We start from the raw sequence: 23,911 nt of genomic DNA on the forward strand, positions 1-23,911 counted from the left end.
TTCCACACAATGACCTGACCCATTTAAACCCTCCCTAACATATTCATGCGCAAACACCAGCACCAACACACACACATCCCTCAGGTAACAAAAGCACAAATCTTTAGAGGCCAGGAAAGGACAGTCAACATTTTCCACTGTTACTCTTAAAAACTCAAGCTTCTAAGAACTGCAGTACAAAATCATGCAAATAATCCCGCAATACTGACTACATGTTTTGATGTGACCATGTTTACCTGCAATTATGCACAATATATAAGCACTTTATACAGGATGTGTGCTCTGAAAGAGATTGGTCAAACCAGTTTAGAAAATCCAACAAGAAAACAAAGGCTTACAGTACTGAATGCACATTTATTTGCCCTGCACACACAGATTGGAAGCAGATGGAAGCGCAGTTTTATTCAGCAGGGGTTCTTGCAGGCTCTGGCCTTTTTATAGCCGTCTATTTCATTGCCTCCCCTGAACATCTAAATATTCAACATCTCACAATCAAAGAGCTGCATGTGTGGACTATCCACAGTGGGTGTGTGTGTGTGTGTGTGTGTGTGTGTGTGTGTGTTCAGGCTCTTAAATAAGGACGTGTGTCCATGTCACATTTACAAGCAGCCTTTGAAGCTGCAATTACTTCAAAATGAAATTACTGCCAAACTCTTTCACAGATGTTTAAGTCAAAGCAAAGTATTCCCAGGCCTGTCCACAGGAAATGTGCTTCTGAATGTGTGTGTGTGTGTGTGAGTGCGAGAGAATAAAAGAGAGAGAAAGAATGAGAAAATGAAGGTGTTTCTCTTTTGATTTTTTTTTTATTTGGATAGGATGTGCTATAAGAGGACAGCACGGTGGCTCAGTGGTTAGCACTGCCGTCTGACAGCAAGAAAGTCTCTGGTTCGATTTCCAGCTAAGCCAGTTGGCATTTCTGTTTGGAGTTTGCATGTTCTCCCCATGTTTGTGCTCTGGTTTCCTCCACAGCAAAGACATATGCATGTAGGTATGCAAGAGTTTCCCAGTACTGAGTTGTGGCTAGAGGGGCATCCGCTGCATGAAACATATGCTGGTATAGTTGATGGTTCATTCTGCTGTGGTGAACCTTGATAAATAAGGGACTATGCAAAAGGAAAATGAATAAATGAATGAATGTATGCAGGGATATTGTAGTTAAATAAAACCAAAACAAAATATACATTAGCCTGTAAAAAAGAATAATAAATAAATAAAGAAAATAAAGACATAAATGTCTTAAATGTGCTGTACAATATGTAGAACTGACCTAGTGGTTAAACTAGGCATTGCAGTCTAAATTCAAAAAACCGGATAGGGTTTTTTTAACCCCACCCCTTCGACAATGACAAACATGCAGGTTGTCATTCTGATGACATAAACAAAAGCAAGCATGACTGATGATCAAGCCTTACACTGTAAGCTTCTCAGCTAATGTCTACGTTTTAACACATTTATATTATGTGTTTTCTGCCAAGGGAACCAAGGGTGCTGAATATATAATTGGTTAAACTGGCAGTGGTACACAGACCAAAAAAACATATATTCTGACTAGGGTTGTAACAATATACCGGTATGACGGTCTACCACGATTTGAACGTGCACGATTATCATACCATGAACAATTGCATATCAACGGTTTTAACCCTTAAAGACCGAGACAGCCGCCCGCGGCTAAAAATAAGTATTGCTCTTAAATGTTTAATAACTTTTGATCCGCTAATCCGATTCATACAATTCAAAGATTGGCATAAAGAAGAGAATCTCAGCTTTCCAGTGCTGTATCACATAACATTCGCAGAGGCTCCGGAATCAGTGCGGTTACGTCATCAAAATTTGACAACGCTGATTTGACAAAGAAACGCTCGTCACTGTGTCTCCGGACAAACCAGACATTATACATTGATGCATTGTCCCTCCTCCATGCCCAGATTGGTTCAAACTCGCTACCATGAAAACCATGTTATTTTTTCATATATCTTACTTTGATTATATACAGCTGCACAGCTAACATGAAAATGACTGTCATATTTCCTAGTTCCTCCGAAAGCCCGCCCTCAAGAGGCTCTGATTGGTCAGCTAACATGATGTGCTGTGATTCACTGATCGACTCCACGTCAACAAGAAATCACCACATCGAGTCACGCCTCTACTAGCATGCGCTGTGCCTCTGCTGTGTAAAAATAGTGTCAGCCAGTGTAGTCAGTGTGAGCCTGAATCAGTCAGAAAATGAAGAGGACATATCTGAACCTCACGCCTGCTCTCCAAAATAAAATCTGACACCGCCCCCAGTCCACCCCTCGCTCTTCATTTTCTTGATCGCATCAGATGCGGTCTGAATAGCAGTACCTTTTCCCGGGAAAAAATGCTGTCGCAGTCCGCCCCTACTGATAAATATACATTTGCAGCTAAATTGTTACTGGTACCAAAAAGCATTTTTCATTGTTTACATCCTTGTTTACGTCCTTGCTACAACTTACTGTTAACGCTAGAGGCTGTGCTTGAAATAGATCTATTTTATCAAATGAAAATACTTACAGGTTGTGAGTCACAATCCAATTTTAGCCAAATCCAGCACTAAACTGGAAGAGATTCTAGAAGCTGACCTTTGTCAAATGCTAGTTATATCTTTTTTATAATTCTCTGGAACATAATTAAAATTTAACTCACTGTAAACTCTAATGTTGTTTTTACTTAAACAATCAAGTAAAAATAACGGAACATTACATAAAATTTTGCATTTTGGTCCTGTCACCTAAAAATATAATAAGTTAATTTAACTTATATACAATGAACATGCATAAACTTAAGATTTCATGTATAGTAAGCTCAAAATCACAATTAATCCTTTGAAAAAAATAGGTAGTTTAATGTAATCTTGACTGTAAAATTCTAATACATGCAACCTTTTAGTAAAGGTCTTTATTTATCAGAAACAGAGCTTTATGTTTAATTATTTACCATAATGGGAATAAATGGCTACTTATTTTTCTTTCATATTTCATGGTATATAATTACAGACACACAAACTGAACTGAACAATTAAAGTATAATATACCAAAACAGCAAGTTAAATAAACTTAAATATGCAAGTTTTAGGGGACTCCGTTACTCAATTAAATTGAGGCAATAAGTTTACTCAATTCATTTCATTCAGCTAACTTATTAGGGTTTTCAGGGTGTAAGCACTTCTTTCTTTGTGTCATGTCCTTTGGAAGCCCGAATACAGAAACAGAACAAGCTCTGTGGAAGTAGCAGAGTTTAAAAGGCATTTTAGCTGTCTCTGTCTATAACATTACAGCACCTCTACAGCCATGCCCCTTTGCTGCATGGGTTGTATGTGTGTGGTGAATGTGCTTGAGCTGAAGCGATTGTGATCTCTCTTGCCCGGATGTATTTTTTTGTAGTTCCCAAACATCATTCACTGTAGGCTTTGCTAAGCTAACTCTGTAAAACCAAGGTCTCCCTTTGCATTGAACTTGATGTTTGATGTTTATGTTCACACAGCTACATTACACATCAACTAAAGTTTAAAATATGATATCGTAGTGGACCACTCCTTTAAATCAATTCTTTGAATATCTCATCAAAATTAGATTTTAGCTATAAATCTACCTGACAGGTGTCACAGATCAACACAAAAAAGTGTGAAATCCCACACAGACCAGCAAAGAGCAAACATCCCCTTTCTCATAAAGTTATATATTTTTGAGTCTTTACGAAATAAAGCAAATCTGTTCTGAGCGCAGCACTGACTTCCTCATCTGCTGTTCAGATGAGCTGAAAACTGCTAATCTATCAGTGAACGCGACAAACAAAACGGGTAAAATAACACATTTCAAAGCCACACAGCATACACCAAACTCTCTCTCTCTCAACATATCCAGTAACATCAACACCATTCCTCACGTACAATAACAGCATCATATTTCTCCTGTCCTTATGTCACTCCACATCTCTTCATTCCTCTTTTTTTCTCTGCGTAACAAAGAAATATATATTTATACTCATCAATAGAAAGATGAGAACTCTTATACAACATCTGCCAACCTCATTTAGGAGATTTCCTCAACATAGCCTTCATGGATGCTTTAAGACAAATTATAGACACTTAACAGTATCTAAATGTAACTTAAGTGTCACTTTGGTTTAAATTAAAAGTGGATCCCGCAATTACTTGCCTAAAATAAAGGTCTTGAAATAATAATTCACTTGTAAACAGGCTCTAATTCCTTCAGCATGTAGGCTGTTTATTGCATCTCACAGTGAAATAAATGTATATATTAGGACTGTTGATAAATTATACTAAATAACGATTAATCTCATGTGTTCATGGAGCAAATTAGCCTTAACTTTGTATGTATAATATTTGTTAAGCTGATTTGTTTGATGACAAATATGTAAAAAATGTATGGAAATAATTAGGAGACCACTTAGAAAGGGTATTATTTGGTTTACTGGGTAAATGTTAATATTTGTTTCATTCTATAAAAGTCCTGTAATATTTAAAATAAATGCTTTTAATTGAATCCAATTGTTTTGACGGTGATTTCTAACATTTCATATTTCTTTTTTTAATATATATTTTCTTTTAAATATTAATTTTTTAAATGTGTGCACAGCCAATATGATATGCAAAAATACCTTTTATCGATCCCAAAACAATGAGCTGCTGATGTTTGTTTATTATTAATAAGTGATCACTTTAATAATCATTAATATTCATTCATTCATATTATTTTCGGCTTAGTCCCTTAATTCATCAGGGGTCGCCACAGTGGAATGAACTGCCAACTTATCCAGCATTCACACTCATACACTATGGCCAATTTAGCTTAACCAATTCACCTATAGCACATCTTTGGACTGTGGGGGAAACTGGAGCACCCAGAGGAAACGCATGCTAGCAAACTCCACACAAAAATGTCAACTGACCCAGCCAGGGCTCGAACCGCAGACCATCTTGCTGTGAGGCGATCACAGTACCCACTGTGTCACCGTACATTTAACACCGCACCCTTAACATTAATAGTTAGGTAATATTTCAGTCTTATAAGACTGAAAATGCAGTTTTCTGCAGTTCAGTGTCATCATCTCAACAGATGCGGTAAATTCGTTTTAATTACAGAGTATAGGATTATATACAGATCTGGCTATAAAAAATTAAGCTTATGACAGTCACATTTTCTTGTTGAATTTAATTGCTGAAGCTTTTATCATTAGCTATGTTGCCATTCACCCATTTCTATGCGCATTTTGGATTTGCGCATAAAAAATACTTAATGGGAATGAAAAGACGCTCATAAATTTTAAAAATGTGCATAAAAAATGTACAGTATCCGGGATCAGGTGTTTTTAATATATTTAATAAAGCCTTAAAAATCAATATAGCCTTCTAACCCTCTTTGGAGTATCCCTTGGACCTGATTTGATAGTCTGTGACAGCAAGCTTGTTGCTTTTTAAGACAATTTTAGCCAGACGTGCCATCCTTCAAAAGTGGAAACACACTTTCCCCCTACATATAACAAGTGGCCACTGAATACAGGATATTTTTTTCTCTATCAGACTTTAAAAGCTAAGATGCTTACTCTCCGGCTTATTAGATTCCTTTTATAAGACTTGAGATCCTTTTCTTGACTGTATCAAAGGCCTGCTTATTACACCTGGTGCTGGCAACCTGTAACACTTAACATTTTATTAGAAGCTTTTTAATATTATTATTTAATTATTATTATGATTTTTTTCCCTTCTGTATCCAGTTATTCACTGATGTTATGTGTTTATAATACTTAAGTTGGCATTTATTTATTTATTTTTGTTTTGTTAATTGAGTTAATAAATAAGAGGTTAGGGGATGGAATTAACGTGACAATATTTTACTGCTTACATCGCTCAATATTTAATTTGTATTGTCATTTGTATTTAAAACACAAATAGACACATTTACTGAATAAATGCCGGCATGTACATCAAAACATCATTTGATTTACTTTCACCAGATCATGTAATGACAACACAAACAATGGTTATTTTAACAGGTAGCCTATACAAAGATCAAATAGTGCATTGCTTATATTTGTTTAAAGGCAAACAAATGTTTCAGACAAATTTAATTGCAAAATGATTATAAAGGTCTAACACGCAACACTAGAAAAAGTCTCATTAGTAAACGCTTGTTAATGTATAAAAATCAAAAATGAGAAAATGTCAATCAATAATTCATCATGTAGGTCAGATTAACATGTGAAAATGTTCATGTTTGAACTATTAGCTAAACATTTAATCCCCAAGTATTTTCTCGCTGTTATTAACACCACTGCAAATACAATCTACTCAAAGTACTCAAAAGGTTTAAATAATAAATAACTATTCAAAGCATTTTGAAGTGCTCACAAAAATAGAAAATATGGTGCATATTCACTATCACCATGTGATGAATTATTAAATATCGACTTATATCAATGTCTGACTATAGTTTGAATGAACCCCTTTCTTTGCATGACACATTAGACTAACTCATTCATCATTATCTTAGACTTTAACCATCACATCTTCATAAACCTCAAATATAAATCAGCCTACAGGCTTTAATAAACAGGAAAAGGTCTTGTTTGTCACTTTTTATTACACGCAGTTCACAAATTGACAATAAAAAAGTAATTTATTTATGGAAATTCTTACATAAAGTTAACTATTCATAACTACAATTAGTATATCAGTAGAGAGGCAATCGGAGCAGGAGCTACATTATCAAACATTAATTCTATCAGCATTTATGAGTTTGTAGTTCATTTCCTTCCTCCTCATTTGATTTGGACAATATTTTTTATCCCTAAAGACTTTCTAATGAAAAACAGCCACACGCCAGCACAACATTGTGTTTACTGGAAGTCATCAAGCTGCTGCTTCAGATTGGGTTTTTTGGTCTGAGAGCCACAGACTGAGAAAACAGAGAGTCCAAAGATGAGAAATGCAGAGTCATAGAAAGCAGAAACTGCTGTTTCATCTTCATCACGGAGAAGGATTTTATTATAATCCTCCTGATCCTCAACTGACCACATGATAACAAAGAAAATCGTATTATTATCACCTTACATAACAGGAAAGACTCCCTTCTGTAACCTCAAACATGAATTGTACATTTAGCTCTGTTTCATAAAGACTCATTTCTACTAGATCTGCACAATATATGTTTAAAGGAAAGATTAATTTTTTCAACACATTTCTAAACATAATAGTTTTAATAACTCATTTCTAATAAATCATTGTATAATGATGGTTTGTTCTGTAGACAATCGAGGAAAAAAAGTATTGCTTAAGGGGACTATTAATATCGAAATAAAACTTTTTTTTTTTTTAATTAAAAACTGCTTTTATTTTAGCCGAACTAAAACAAATAAGACTTTCTCCAGAAGAAAAAACATTATAAGAAGTACGGTGAAAAATTCCTTACTCTGTTTAGCACAATTTGGGGAATATTTAACTTCAACTGTATCATTTCAGCATCACAATATGTGCATCTGTAATAGTCACAGATGTAATAGAACTGTGGTGACCAACAACACAGTTCCAAATTTATTTCATTATTTACAATGACGTGTTATTTGATCATTTTATTTTTGTTACTGCATGTAAATTAGACTCCGGGAAACCACATAGCACTGTTAGCTTCCTTTCTATTGTGTTATATTTTACCTTGATGTGCTCCTCCAGCAAGAAGAGTAGCCTAAAATGATCTGTATTTATTATAGTTTAGTCTAAAGTAATTGGATTTTGAGTTTAATTTGATTCAAAGTAATTATATTAATTGCCTACAATACCAATATTTTACCTTTGAGACAATGTTTTTTTTTCTTCCTTGGGGATATTAAATATTTTGATAATTTGATAATATTTTGAAAAAATAAATGACATTTTTCAGTTTACTCAAAACTATAATTTGAGGTAAAGTAATTTTTAGGGGTTTAGGGGTCACAAATTACAGTATCTTTTACACTGTAAAAAATATTGGGTTCCACACAATTTATTCATGTTTTCTCAATACAAATTGAGTAAGTTAACTTAATTGTTTTTACACATTTAAGTGGGTAAGACATAAAACAATTAAGTTGTCCCCAAAAAAACCTTAAGAATTGTGTTGTTTCAACTAACTGTAAATAAGTAGTTTAAAAAGCAGTGAGTTATTTTTGAGTTTATACTGTAAAAAAATCCTGGTTGCCTTTCATTTTTAAGCTGAATCAATAAACCTTAGGTGTCTTTTGAACTTATTTTATGTTAAACTGACTTAAAACTGCTTGCATTACTTATAAAATTAAGTTTGAACAACCTTAACTTAGTTTAATAAGTTACAATGACCTAAAAACATATGCAGTCAGGACTAAGTGATTATATAATTTTTTACAGTGTAGGTTGCTCCAAACAAATCTTTACTTCAATCTAAAGTTAAAAAAAAAAATCCATAATAAAAATCTGCAAAAAGAAAAAAGTTTTTACTTTGTGTTAATGTAAATTTTTTTCTTGATCACAATAAATATTTTTACTTAGATTAGATTAAAATTTAAAGCTTAAACCAAAGCAAAATTATTTAGAAAAACAAAAAAATCTTTGTAACAAATTACAGTATTTTTTCTAAAGTTGTTTCAATGCATGTATTATTTCAGTGTAAAAGGATCAAGCCAATCAATCTAAAATGATAAACGGTTTCCAAATACAGCTACTCAAGTATTCTGGCAAAACATCCAAAAAAATAGTTTTGCTGCTTGTTCCAACTAAAATGAGCAGAGGCAACACAAATCTTTAATTTTAGAGGAACCTAATTCCTTCATGTTTTCCCAACACTAATTGATTGCATGGAACCCAGCAATTTATTTTCCTATATCGTACAGCAAGATCTACAAAAACTATCCATCCATGAATCCATCAGTTTCAGAGTCAGGAAATGTGCTTTCTTGACGTCATAAGACATGGACAAACACAGGCAGTCACGTCAGACACATGCAGGTTTCCAGCCTATGTTGACCAAAGGAGACCATTCATTCAGGATAATTGATTCAGCACACTTCTTCACTGGAAACACACTCATATTTCCTAAATGGTCCGTGGATGACATTAGACACAATCTAAACAACAATCTCACAGCAGAGCTATAGATGGAAGAATTGAGGAGATAGTGATATCATATAGAACGCTCCAAACTAGAACAGATTATGGATTGGAAAAAAAGTGAAGGCAAGAGATGAAAACAGATGTGGAATCCCTCTAGGATGTATTATTAATGAACTTTGGCTTAGTGGAAGATACCACTTTGTTCACACCCCTCATGCAAAAACCACAGCCGCTAAAAGAGAGCTCCCCTTGCTTTAGTCATGCTCTTCATTTTTCAGACAATAAGTAAATGTTCAGTCCAGCATGAAAATGTACAGATACTGAAGAATTAATAAGAACATTTCCAAGAATAGAAGCTGATTTTTAATATCCATGTTTAAAATATTTCATAATATTTTATGCTTATATGTCCCAAACTAAACAAAAGTTGTATTATTATTCAGAGTATTAATTTTGATAATTATTCAGATATATTTATACAAAAATAAAACAATTAAGGTATTCTGAACTGTACTTAGTAAAATATAAAACATTCATTCATTTTAGTTTCTTATTTTTTTTAGGCGTCGCCACAGCCAAATGAACCGCAAACTATTCTGGCATATGTTTTGTGTAGCGGATGCCCTTCCAGCCACAACCCAGTACTGAGAAATAAAATGTAAAACAGAATACAAGAATTATACTAACATTACAAAATGTATTAGTTTAAATGTGCTTTCACATCTGTGGTTCAGTTCATTTGGTCGTGAGCAAGCGCAACAAATAATACATTGTAGCATTTTTCTGCCGTTTTTGGGTCCTTTTCACGCCACACTGATTGCTTTGGTATAACCCAGTTGAAAAGAACGAAAATGCAGTCATGTGACAAAATCAACATCACTTATTAGCCAGATGTTATTGACTGTATTTCCTAAACTGCTTTCCGATTGGTCAGAATTAATGTGCAGGAAAATGCCAATGAAATTCCCACAAGTAAACAAATCGGCAGACACAAAATGTTGCTTTTTACTGTGAAGGGACGACAGCACAGGGGTGTGTTTCCCAAACAACGACGTAACTCACGGCTAAACTAATAGTACGATGCATTGTTTGGGAAAAGAACGACATAGTCACGAGTGATTCCCAAAACTCGTAGTTCCTCTTTCGCAGATCCATCGTTTGAACCATGTTAGTTATAACAGAAAACGCCCATAATGATGCTCTAAACAGGGTGGAGTAACAACTTCTTCAGAGAAGAACGCCATAATTTCTTTGTGCAAATTATATTCGAATCAACAAACTATGTTTGTAAAGACGGAACTTGCGACCGTAGTTGGCTAACGATGGTTTTTAGAAATGCACCCCTGGCAGATTGCATCCTATTTAGACTGTATACCTCAATTTAGAAAAAATTATACATTTCGAGAATAAAGCACGGCTGCAGCTGGAAAACAATGTTTTAATGCATTGCAAACGGCGAAGGCGCATCGCAATTCACTTTAGGAGGATGTTTTGAATTAATTTTGCGACATTATCATCTTCCAGACATATTACCAACGATCCATCAGGTCATGTTTTTCCCTCGCTTTCCTTTTAAAATTGATGGTAAACCAACAAATATTTTTCCTCCACACCTCATAAGATGGGACTGAGCATTTGACTACAGCAGCTGGATTAGAAAAACCCAGTACTTTTTGCGGTTGGGTTTGTTTTAGTTTGGATCATGTTTTCACTAGAAACAAACTGCTCCAGGGAGACCACCTCTTCAAGAAGGTCTTGAAACACTTTTTTGGTCCGCTTTTGGTGTGCATTCTAGTGCTATTGATACATTCACACCTGCCCAAATGAACCACACCAAGAAGGAAAACGAACTCTAGTGCAACTCAACCAAACTAAATAAAGCAGGTGTGAAAACACCCTAAATATTTATTTGTTTAATCAAAGATTTGCCAATATATAAAGGCTTTACATTTCAATTAATTAGTATTTGTGGGCAGCATTCTGAAACCTTGAAATTTATCCCATTTTATAAAAAAATTAATTGAATGCCAAAATACATTAGTGGCATATGCACTAATGTTTACCTATATTTATATAAAGTATATTTGAATAAAATATAATCAAAAATCTATACTCTATATAGTCTAAAAAGCTTAAGATTCCGCCAATCAAAGGAAGCAGTGAAAAGGCCAGATCTTATCACTTGTTTGTATTCGACAAGCTACAGTAATGCGTGAATGTGTGCATCTGATATACTGTAGGTGTGGTCACATGTTCACTTAGCAGAGCAGATGGCCTGTTTCTGAGCTCTAATTCTTCCACTCATCCTCTTCCTCATCTGACTGAACACAGCGAAGCGCGTGGCTCATGATGCTAAGCTGATCTGTCTCCAGGACAACAGCTATTTCTGCCCCGCCGTAACACTCAATAACAGCACTTGCTTTTTAATTAATACTTTTAAAAAAGTGTCAGCTTCTATGAATTGTTAAAGGGGTCGTTTACATTAATGCATTTTCATATTCATTCATTTTCCTTCAGCTTAGTTTCTATTTCAGCGGTCACCATAGCGAAATAAAATGCCAACTATTTCACAAATATTTTTATATTTTTTATATATCATGCGACGATATTATCTATAGGATATTATATGATATCATCTTATAAAAATTATATAATATTTAATTTATCGCAATATATATTTAAATGCAATATATCATACAAAAAAAACAGATATCATGACAGGCCTAACGACAGCCTAATGATACAATGTTTACGCCATTAATAATATTAAAGACTAAACGTAAAAGCATTGACTTCGTGGAATGAAATGTCATGTCTTGCAGGACCACTGTGCTACATCAATAAACTGGAACATAAATTAACTGATTTCTACAGTGGCCGAGAGCTTAACACGCTGCAATGTAAGAAAGCATGTGCAATTACAGAAAACGTCAGCAAATTGAGAAAAATCTTCATCCGTTTGACAGCACACATATTGCAAATCATTACAACGCGAACACATTTTTAAAAATGCGCTGCATCTTCTGACAGAACAAACTTTTTACAAAAAACACACTGTATTTTCTCACAACACTTCAGAAATGTTTTAAGGAGACCCTAAAACGGGACGGACTCGGCTATTTAGGTTAGGGTTATTTATTCTAATAAATATTATGACACAGGAATCAGGATATTAAAACAAACAAACAAAAAACACCTTTCAAAGATCACCTACAACTTTACTGAGCAAATGTCACGGCACAGCGGCGACTGCTTCGAGCTGATAGAAAGGCAACAGTAACTCAAATAACCACTAGTTACAACTGAGGTATGCAGAAGAGCATATCTGAATGAGCAACCCATCCAACCTTGAGGCGGCTGGGCTACAGCAGCATAAGACCACACCGGATGCCAATCCTGTCAGCTAAGAACAGGAAACTGAGGCTACAATTCGCACAGGCTCACCTAAATGGGACAATAGAAAATTAGATAAACGTTGCCTGGTGTGATGAGTCTCGATTTCTGCTGTGACATTTAGATAGTAGGGTCAGAATTTGGCGTCAACAACATGAAAACATGGATCCATCCTGCCTTGTATTAACGGTTCAGGCTGGTGGTGGTGTAATGGTGTGGCGGATATTTATATGACACACTTTGGGCCCATTGGTTTTTGTTGAGCATCATGTCAATGCCACAGCCTACCTGAGTATTGTTGCAGACCATGTCCATCCCTTTATGACCACAGTGTACACATCTTCTAATGGCTACTTCCAGCAGGATAACGCGCCATGTCATAAAGCATGAATCATCTCAGACTGGTTTCTTGAACATGATAATGAGTTCACTGCACTCAAATGGCCTCCACAGTCACCAGAGCTCAATTTAATAGAGCACCATTGGGATGTGCAGCCAACAAATCTGCAGCAAGTGCAGGATGCTATCATGTCAGTATAGACTAAAATCTTTGAATATTTCCAGTACCTTGTTGAATCTATACCATAAAGGATTAAGGTAACAGGAAGTAAGGTAGCAACCTGGTATTAATAAGGTGTACCTAATAAAGTGGCCAGTGAGTGTACGGATAGTGCCTCATTAAAAATAATTGAGGGCATGTCTAGGTATTTTGCAATAATTAAATGATGATGATTGTGACAGGTGATATTATATATATATATATATATATATATATATATATATAATAAGATCTCAATTTGAAAATCTATATTTCATATTATGATAACTTGTTCATGCATCTGAAACAGTTACATATGAATGAAATCTATATTTATTCTATAAAACCGAGATTTGAATCCAGAATCAAATCAGGTTTCTAGATTGGCGACAGGGCCTCTCTTTGATATTTCTCTGTCTCTCTCCCTCTCTCTGAGGTGCAGCTGGTTGCCCAGAGCTACAGGGTGTGGGTGGTGCTGGAAACTCATCTGGTAGCAATAAAAGACTCAATGCAATGAGTCATATCTACGCAAGCACAGATGAGGAGAGCCAACCATACTATTTCAGGAACAGGGGCCCTACCTTTAGGATAACGGCTCCCCCTCCTTCATACACAAAAAAACACAGAGGAAAACACACACTTGGCCCTTCATACACACACATAAACCTACAGAACTCCACATCAAGACTGTGATTCAGCTTTGCTTAGTCAACATATACAGTAAACACAATGTGTCAGTACTAGAGGTACTATGAGTTGTTCATGTGTGCAGGGAGTACAGCTGACAATGAGCAGTAATAACTACAGTAAATTAATATTTTACAGAAATGATTGTATCACTGTACCATGTGGTGAAACTAGCTACAATTAGTTGAAGGTCCCATTGAAATAAAATAATGTTTTTTAGATGTTAGTATCGGTATTGTTTGTAGTGATGGGTCGTTCATGAACGATTCATTCATTTTGAACGAATCTTCAACATGACTCGGGAACTACGAGTCCTCAGGGAGTGATCCGTTCATCTGCGCGTGCGCACATTTGTGAAGGTGGTATCATTCATTTCAAGTCTTTTGAGTCGTTCATCGCAGAAAGGCAGAAGACAATCATATGCGTTTAGAGCCGGAAAAAGAATTGAATTGAAAGGTGAACTAATTATCATGGCTCCTATCGACTCAGACTGTGTACATTGCTTAAGATTATATGTGACTGTCAGTGTAACGTAAACGAATCACTGACATTTAAAGACATGACGAGGTGAGCTGAATAAAAAGAGAAAACAATACCTTCATAGACAAAAGAGCAGGTAAACTTTGAATTTTTATTTTCTCCTTCTTATAGTATTCTATATATGACTTATTGATCATGTGATGAACCTTTTGGGCAAGTTATAGATGTGTTTGGAAGCAATTTGTAACATTTTAAAAATATTTTGGCAAGTTGAACCAAATGAACAAAATGACTCGAAAAATGATTCATTCATCCCATTGAACGAGACTCAAAGATCTGAGTCTAAAATGATCCGAACTTCCCATCACTAGTTGTTTGTTTTTGGGATTTTTACAAGCTAGTGTGCCCCAAAACAGTGACAAATTCACATTTAGAAGATATAGAACTGATACAAACATGTAAAGCTTGTAGTTTCAGTCACTTTCGCCCAAATGGACCAATGGTTTTACTTACATTAACTCACACTACAGTTTCTCATCACATCATAACTAATCAAATGCTCTCAAGTATCTGACAAGTATCTGAATCTGAGTATTGGCTGTTTTTTTTAAAGAGGAGGAGCTACTCTTTGTTCAACATCAAACATTGAAAAAAAAAGGCATATTTCCAAGAACTTCACAGGACCTTTAACCTATTCGGTTTCATGAACTAACAACAGACAGATTTTCAGCATTTCTTAATCTATTATTCTAATTGTTATTGAAATTAATTATCTTAAATTAAAATATTTTAATACAAATATTATTGGTATGGTTAAATATATCAAATATTTGTATATATTTTTATCGTCCTTCAGAGGTAATAATCTTATTATTAACATTAAATGTCGGTACCAATATCCTTGTGGTAGTGAAATCTGGACTTTACTTGAACTATGTTAAGCTGCTTTGGTAGCACAATCGCCTCACAGCAAGGAGGTCACTGGTTCGAGCCTTGGCTGGGTCAATTGGCATTTATGTGTGAGGTTTGCATGTTCTCCCCGTGTTAGCGTGGAATTCCTCAGGGTGCTCTGGTCCCAACCAAATGGCTAAATATCAACTTTAATATAAACGACCCTGGGAGTAAGTATATATAATTTATATATATATATATATATATATATATATATATATATATATATATATATATATATATATATATATATATATATATATATATATATATATATATATAATATTTTTTATGAATTGTTATTATTCTTTTTATTTTTGGCGATAATAGAAATTATAAAACATGTTTTAGAATTTTACAATGAGCCTAAATGCTTTTAATGTGTTATTTACCATTACAGTTGTTCATATCTAATGCATTAATATTTATAAATGTATTATTATGTCATTGATATTTATTACTAATATGAAAAGTCTATTATATATTAAGAGGTAATATTTCTTCTTTATATTAGGGCTGCACAATTTATCGTTTCAGCATCGAAATCGCAATGTGTGCATCTGCAATAGTCACATTGCAAAGATGAGCAATGTTGAGTCTGGATTAAAGTCAAGGAGGAGAAAAATTTTTTTATTTATTTACTGAATTTATATGGAGTTAATATGATACATGCAAAAAAAAAAGTGAATTTCAGTCTTATTTGTTGTCTTGTTTTGTACTGTACCTCACTGGCAGATATTTTTGCTTGCTTTATTAAAAAAAAAAAAAATTCAATTATATAAAAAAAACAATATTTTTACTTGCTCTAAGATTTTTATGATATTGAGACTGGAAACGAGACATGGTGAGAAAAGCATTGTTTGCATCGTGATTATTAATTTTCTGTACCTCATTGAACTTTAGGCATGGGACGATTACTGTTTTTAAGGTATACTGCAGATTTTAAAACCACCAAAATTTTCTACTATACTGTTCCTATAGTGTGTACGTTTTTTTCTTTTTCTTTTTTTTTTCTTTTTTAGGACCACAGTATCACCAGCAGAAAAGATCTTTCAAATATGTCGTTTTAAATTGTAAATAAATCTGTGTTTTTGAAACTATTGCATAGAGCAGAAGTCAATGATTGATTTCAATTATTCAGCCTGACATGTTTACGGCTCCAAAATATTTTAAATGTTTCTCAAAATAAAATATATATTGTGTTCAAAGAGGAAACAAATTTTAGTTTTTTTACCCAGACATTTAAAAAGAACATATTTTAGAGCAGTAATCACTGTGAAACCATTATATTTTTATCCAAGGTTATCATACCATTAGAATAATACTGTCCCATGCCTATTGGACTCCCCAGAAAAACATCAAAAAGAGCTATTTAAACTATCTTGTGAAACTGCATTAATATCACAAAATTTATTGCAGAAAAATAACATTTCTCAAAATCATTTTTTTCCAATATTGTGCAGCCCTACTTTGTATTATGTTAATAATGTGTTACTATGTATAATAAATCATATTATAAATATAATTATCAATAAACTTAAATAACAGATCTGTTAGTTTATACCTAATGTTTTAAGTAATGCTAATTTACAACTTTAACGTCTCTATAAGTACAAGAAAATACTGTGCTTGTATCTGTTCAATATCTCTGGAAATTGTAGGATTTAAAAGTCATGCAGAGTTTGTGCTTTAAATTCTTATCTAAAGTTTAAACATAAAGAAATTAATTTCATAGAAAGAGATGAGCCAACATGTACTATCATAATAGATGGTACACATACAGTAGCTTCAGTAAGCATGCACTGAAGCCAGAACACAAGTGAACTCTCTTAAATAACTGATGCATTGCTATGTAGGTTTGAGTTTATGAGGTCTTCAGTGATTAACTTAATCCCACAGCCTAATTCCAGACTGTAACAGAGTAGATCCAAAATCTAAACATAGAACCTTAAATGAACTAATCAGTAAACACAGCTTCAGATGATCAAATATTTAAACCTCATGAGCCTTTAAAGGCCTTGATAACACAAACTAAATGATAGTTTATCGCAATATTTTTTGGAAAACTTAAAGGGATTGTTCACTTAAAAAAATGCAATCCCAAATATAATAAAGTGGTTTTATATTATTGAATTTTTCTTTTTTTTTTTCCTGCTGAACACAAAAGAAGATATTTGGCAGAATGTCACAAACCTGTAATCCTCGACTTCCATGGTAGGAAAAACAACTACCATTTTGGTCAATGGTTACAGGCTTCAAACAATTTTCAAAACAACTTCCTTTGTGCTCAACAAAATAGCCTCAATCAGGTTTGTGAGGGTGAGTAAATGATTAGCCTTTTTGTTATTGGGTGAATTATCCCTTTAAGATTTTTCTGAATAAAAACTGTAATCCAAGCCAACATGGCTTCCTGCCCTGCATTTGAGCAATTGGAGGCTTATTCATCACTACTTTGCAGGCCTACAGTTAAGCTAATAAGATAACATTAATCATGTACAGGCCCGTATCCAGGGGGGTTCGGGTGGTTTGAAAGACCCAGCCCTTAATGACAAAAATCCAGAATTTGTCCCATACAAGAGCTCAGTTGTCCTATTTTAGCTGCTACACCATCATAAATCGTTAAAATAACCCAGTGGAATATCTAATTGTTAATTATTAATTCCTCAAATTCAACTCAGAGCTTTTTTGGCCAGGATGCCTGGGTTAAACCACTACTCTTTTGCGAAGAACATCCTGGGATTCTTTAACAACCAAAGAGAGTCAGGACCTCAGTTTAACATCTCATCACTGAGCAGTATAGAGTCTCCGTCACTATACTGGGGCATTAGGACCCACACAGACCACATGTTGGGCGCACCCTGCTGGCCTCACTAACACCACTTCCGGCATCAACCTAGCTTTCCCATGTGGTCTCCTATTTAGTGCACTGACCAGGCACAGCCCTGCTTAGCGGACAACCATGTGAGAGTTGCAGAGAGCTAGCTGCCAGCTAATCAGTTTTGGCTTATGCAAACTATTATTTTTCATGATTCCAACATCCAGCAGTGCAAGAAAACATATAATTGAATGTAAGTGAAGTAATCTTTCGCTATTGTATTGTTTTTTAAAAGAGAAAACATTTTACCAGTAAATTTTATTCTACGTCTTGGACCTATTCTTGAAACGAAAAATGACTGATAAAAGGTGTGAAGCACCGGAAGCGGACCATAATAAAATTAATATAATATGAATACTAATTTGGCTGTTGGAATTTTCAATCAAATGTAGTTTTTTTTAAAAAGAGAGGCTAGAAAAAGCATGAAGCTCCTTTATTATTATTATTATTATGTTTACATTTTTTATTATAAAAATAGCCAAATTCTGACCAGGAAAAAGTTGAATGTGCTGGCCAGTTTGTTTTTTGCCTAATATATTATTCATATATTTTTCTAATGATATATAAAATTTGCAATTTAAAAATAAGTATTTATTTATTTTTCTCTATTCTAAATCTTTAAAAAATATTTTGGTACATGGTGGCGCATGGTGGTGCAGTGCATAGCATGATCGCCTCACAGCAAGAAGGTCGCTGATTCATGCCAGTGGGTCAGTTGGCATTTCTGTGCGGAGTTTGCATGTTCTCCCCATGTTCCCCATGGGTTTCATCCGGGTGCTCCGGTTTCCCCCACAGTCCAAAGACATGCCTATAATAAACGCGGACATGACTAAAGATGTGCGCTATAGGTGAATTGAATCAGCTAAATTGGCCGTAGTGTATGTGTGTGAATGCAAGGGTGTATGGGTGTTTCCCAGTGTTGGGTTGCGGCTGGAAGGGTATTCGCTGCGTAAAACATATGCTGGCTAAGTTGGCGGTTCATTCTGCTGTGGCGACCCCTGAATAATAAAGGGACTAAGCCGACAGGAAAATGAAAGAACTGTGGTTATGATGACCACTCAACAAGCTAATTCAGCTAAAAAGAAAAGGTCACTAAAATGCAGTATTCCAATCGCATAATTAAACAGAAAATGAGGCATATAACTGCAAAAAGGCCCATATTTTTAGTTATATGAACCACCTCTTTCACCAGGTTTGCTACAGGCCTGTGATATTTTTTGTACGTTCGATGAGAAGCTGGACAGTAAACGGTTTATATGAGCATGTAATTGATCTGCGATAACAAATTCATTCTGCAACTCTCGCAAAATGGCGTCCAGGAGCACAGTGAGCTGCTGTCATCATATCTCCGAGAGCACGCGCACACACCTGCGCATCACCGCATCCACAGACTGACATCGAGGGATAAACACGATCAAACACTTCAAAATCACTTGAAGAAACACCACAGTGAGCATGTAAATCAGTTACTGATACAATCTGTTGGATTTCAATACGAATTATCCCTTATTATTAAAAGAAAAACACGATTGTCAGTGGCTTTAGTGGGTGCCTTCGTTAGCTAAGAGAACAGACACAGTTTTTTCCAGATTTTTGTATCAACTGCAGTATGGGATGTGCTATTTAAAATATATATTCTTCAAAAGGGTAAAATATGCTACATAAAACATTACATTACGACAAAGGTGTTTTCAGTGGAAAGGCGATCCTCCATTATTGATTGGACATTGATTAAGGGTCTGGTCTAATTCCATGAAGAATGGATGAATAAGGCACGCAAAGGAAAATGTTTGCTTCTGATACTTCATGCTTCAATATTTGATCATCCTGAGTGCTTTTTATATTCAATATAAACCAGTGTTGCTTTTACAGGCCTGTTATAATCTGCCATAATGAATGAGCATCTCTCTCACCAGGCTCGTGTATCCCGGGATTGTCGCTCATCTCCAGCACGAGCAGCTCGCGACCCTCAAAGCTCTCTCCTACGGTGTAGATGCGGGTGATGGATGGACACTGCAGCCACACAGATACTAACGATTTTCTCATTTCCTCATAGCGGTGGTACTCAAAGGAAATTCCGTTTTCGCCCTCAGCCTCTTTTACCGAGGACAGTGCGAGCATCAACACAGCCCCGCAAAACACCGCCGCCCTCATCGCTCTCCAGACACTCGGCGCTTATCTGCCTGTCGCTTATTTCTCGTCTGTGTCTTTTGGTACTGATGTCCGTCCTGTTTTCTGCGCTGTCCGCTTCTTTCTCTCGTTTCTGTTCTGTGTCGTGACGTGATGCGTGCGTCTGCGCGAGTCCTGACTACCTGTTTAGCCGCAGGGGCGCGAGTGAGATTGTGCTCACATTATACAGCAGGGGCGTGGCTTATGACAAGACGAACGGGTCACATATATTTGTGAGCGATTTACATTGTCATTACGTAAAAAATACCTTTGACAGTGACCTGAGAAGACTACCATGCATAAAAGTATTGTAGTAGGTTGATATTTAAAAAAAATGTTTAAAAGTAAAAACTACATTACCGTATACATTAACACAGCTGATTAATGTTGAATAGTTGGGTTAAAAAACTACATTTAAAACATTTTGAAAATTTTATTAGTTTAAAAATTCTACAGAACGTATTTTATTATCTCATTTTATTTATTATATATTTTTAAATTATATGGTGTTTAAAATAGTGCATACATTCAAACACACACACTCATACACTACAGTCAATTTTAGTCTATACCCAGTTGACCGTACCGCATGTCTTTGGACTGTGGGGGAAACCGGAGCACCCGGAGGAAACCCACATGAACACGAGGAGAATATGCAAACGCCACACAGAAACGCCAACTGATCTGAGGCTCGAACCAGCAACTTTGCTGTGAGGTGAACGTGCCACCGTGTCGCCTGTACTGTTGCACAACATGTAATGGGCAAGATGAAACTAATCAACAACCTCATGAAGAGAGAGAGAGAGAGAGAGAGAGAGTGTGTGTGTGTGTGTGTGTGTGTGTGTGTGTGTGTGTGTGTGTGTGTGTGTGTATAGTGCTCAACATAAATGCGCACACCCCTTACAAGTCTTTTAAATGAATATGTTTTTTATTTGCTGCTATATAGGCTATAATAATGTGTTTTGTGCATATACATTAGTCAGTACCAAAGACAAAGCTGGAGCTAATTTAACAAAAATCTAGGATCACAATGCAAAAAGTAGACCCATATGAATATGTTGGGGAAAATATTCAATGAAATGTTTATCAGTAAAGAGAGGCTTTTTTTGTTGCCTTTTTTCTTGCAATAACTTGTTTGAATGTGAGATGTTAGGTGACCAAATTCTTGATTTAATCGATTGAACTGTTTTGTTTCAATGCACTTAAATATATTATTTATAATCATTAAGAAATTGATCAAAATATTCATTTTCAAAAGGGAATGCACTCATTTATGCTGATATACATACAGTCAAGCCCGAAATTATTCATACCCCTAGAAAATTCGGACTTAAAGATACTTTTATTCAATCAGCAAGTTTTTTTTGTTTTGTTTTTTTTTTGACTGGAAATGACAGGCTTCTACGGTTCTACCAAATGATAAGACAATGTTCAATTAGGAATGAACATTTGAACAATTCTATCATTGTGGGAAAATATATATATTTATTTATTTACATTTGAACAAAAAGTGCTCATGTTCAAAATTATTCACACCCTCAATAATCAACAGAAAAAATTGTATTGTTTGTTTACAGCAATCAAACTCTTCCTATAATTGCTGACCAGCTTTTTACATGTCTCCAGTTGTATTTTTGTCTTTTCATCTTTAGAGATGAGCTCAACTATTTCCAGGGCTCAATTTGAGCCGAAACACGCCGGATCTGATCCAGCACCTCATTTTACCGATCCCCCTCCTCAACCGCCCTCCTCCCCCCTCCGCTGTTCACTTTCACTTTTTTTCTACGTCTCCCCAACCCTCTTTACTTTCGTCGCGACAAAGCCCCGCTCTTCACTTTAGTTCTACGTCCACGACACCTGAAGCATCTCCTTGCTATCACCCTGATCTTTAACTCTCTCCACAGATTCTCAATTGGGTTTAAGTCAGGACTCTGGCTGAGCCACTGCAAAGTATTAAGGATTTTGTCTGCTAACCTTTTCTATACCACCTTTGCTGTGTGTTTGGGTCATTGTCGTACTGAAATGTCCACTGGCCATGTTTCTCTGTAGGCTGTCTGATGTTGTTATTGAGAATTTTGAGGCATTGCTCCTTTTTTATGGTACCATTTACTTAGATTCCGTGGTCCACTGGCTGAAAACACCCACCAAAATAGTTTTCATGTTTTACACCTACATGTTTGACAGTGGGGAATGCTGTTATTACACTAAAATATCCAACTTGAAAAAAGTTAAAATTATTTGTTGTTGTTTTTTTGTTGTTGTTGTTGGTTGGGCAAAATCTGTAAAAATGTCAGCACGACTACATTTAACACGTTTACTTAACCTAAATTAAACTTTTCTTCATTAAGTTAAAAAGATTCGTTTTGTGAGCAAAACCATGCAAGTTTACCCAAAAAAAGCTTCTGCTAACTTGTTACTTTAAGTTTAATCTCAGACCTCCTCACTTGAAAAAAAAAGGTTGCAGTATTTCTAACCCTAACAAAAATGACAAAAAAATAACAGTAACACCATTAATAATAACAACTACCAAATGAGAAATCAAATGCTCAAATGATCGAATAATGAATCAAAATGCATTCTCAGATGAGAAATCAAATGTATTTGATATTTATATTCCATAAACAACTAAGCAAAATCCTGTAGTAATTAAATGACAAATCAAATGCTTAAACTATAATCCAGATGGAGGAACTAGTTTCACAGCTGGAAGCTTATGATGGACTGATTTCTAGGAATATAAAGACACCTCATTCACACAGACTCTTTGCTGAGTCTTGTTTTCCCTGTGAATCATTATAAAGTAGGTTTTCTTGTTTGTCCTGCCATGTTTTGATCCTTGTCTTACTGTTATTGTAAGTATTGTTATTGTAATTCTGTGTCTAATAAATGTTTTGTATAGTTGTATCTGTTTTGTTTCTGTCAATTGAACTATGTTAGTTTGTTCTGATAATGTATTATTTCTTAGTTCCAATTTCCAAAGTTTTTTTGTTCATTGAACTAAGGGTATTTTAAGTCAGTGCAACTGATGTGTTTAAAAATTGAATACACAAGAAAAAACAAAAGGAAATAAGGAGTATGTATTTTTTTTTGTTCACTCAATTTCAGGCATTCCAATTCTGCACACAAAAAATGTACAGTTGGCACAACCTAAAAACTTTTGTTACAGAGTAGTTCACCTCTTTCACCAGAAAACTAATAATCTTATGTTAACCCAACTAAATGTTTTTTTGTATTACTGACAAATTATTTGAGGTCAGCGCAGCTGATGTTTTCAAAAATTGAGTGAACAAGAAAAAGTGAATGGAAATAAGGATTATGTTTTTGTTGTACTGGCTTTAAATTTTTACAGTGTGCGGTTGAAGGCTTTTCCTTTTTTACGCCAAATTAAGGCTACATCATTGTGGCCAAACAATCTTTATTTCATCTGACCATAAAACAGAATACCAGAAGTCTTCTTTGTTTAAATGGGCATTTGCAAAGGCCAAGCGGACCTTTGTGTGCCTTCTCTGGGGAAGTGGTGTCCTCCTTGGTTTGTGGCAGACTAGTAAAACCCAGCGGTGTGCAGTGTCCGTTGGACTTTCTGCCTTGAGATGCTGCCATCAGCAGAGCCCAGATTCATTGGGATGGCCTAGCTGGTGATCCTTGAATTCTTTTTTCACAGTGCCAAACTTTCTTTTCCTTTTCTACTTGTTCTTTTTTTACCCCTCTCATTATC

The 23,911-nt window shown here is 35.1% G+C and overlaps 1 protein-coding gene across 1 annotated transcript in view; it reads right to left on the minus strand.

Annotated features, from left to right (window-relative positions):
• cpe (carboxypeptidase E) overlaps nt 1–20,325 on the minus strand; it is a 43,464-nt gene extending 23,139 nt beyond the window's left edge. The window contains 1 exon segment of the mRNA NM_214810.2: nt 19,941–20,325. Within this exon segment, the coding sequence (NP_999975.1) occupies nt 19,941–20,181 (241 nt within the window). The 5' untranslated portion in view covers nt 20,182–20,325.
• Between the last annotated feature and the right edge of the window lie 3,586 nt (nt 20,326–23,911).

This window comes from Danio rerio, chromosome 1, assembly GCF_052040795.2.
Source record: "Danio rerio strain M-AB ecotype USA chromosome 1, GRCz13ab, whole genome shotgun sequence".
NCBI lineage: Eukaryota > Metazoa > Chordata > Actinopteri > Cypriniformes > Danionidae > Danio > Danio rerio.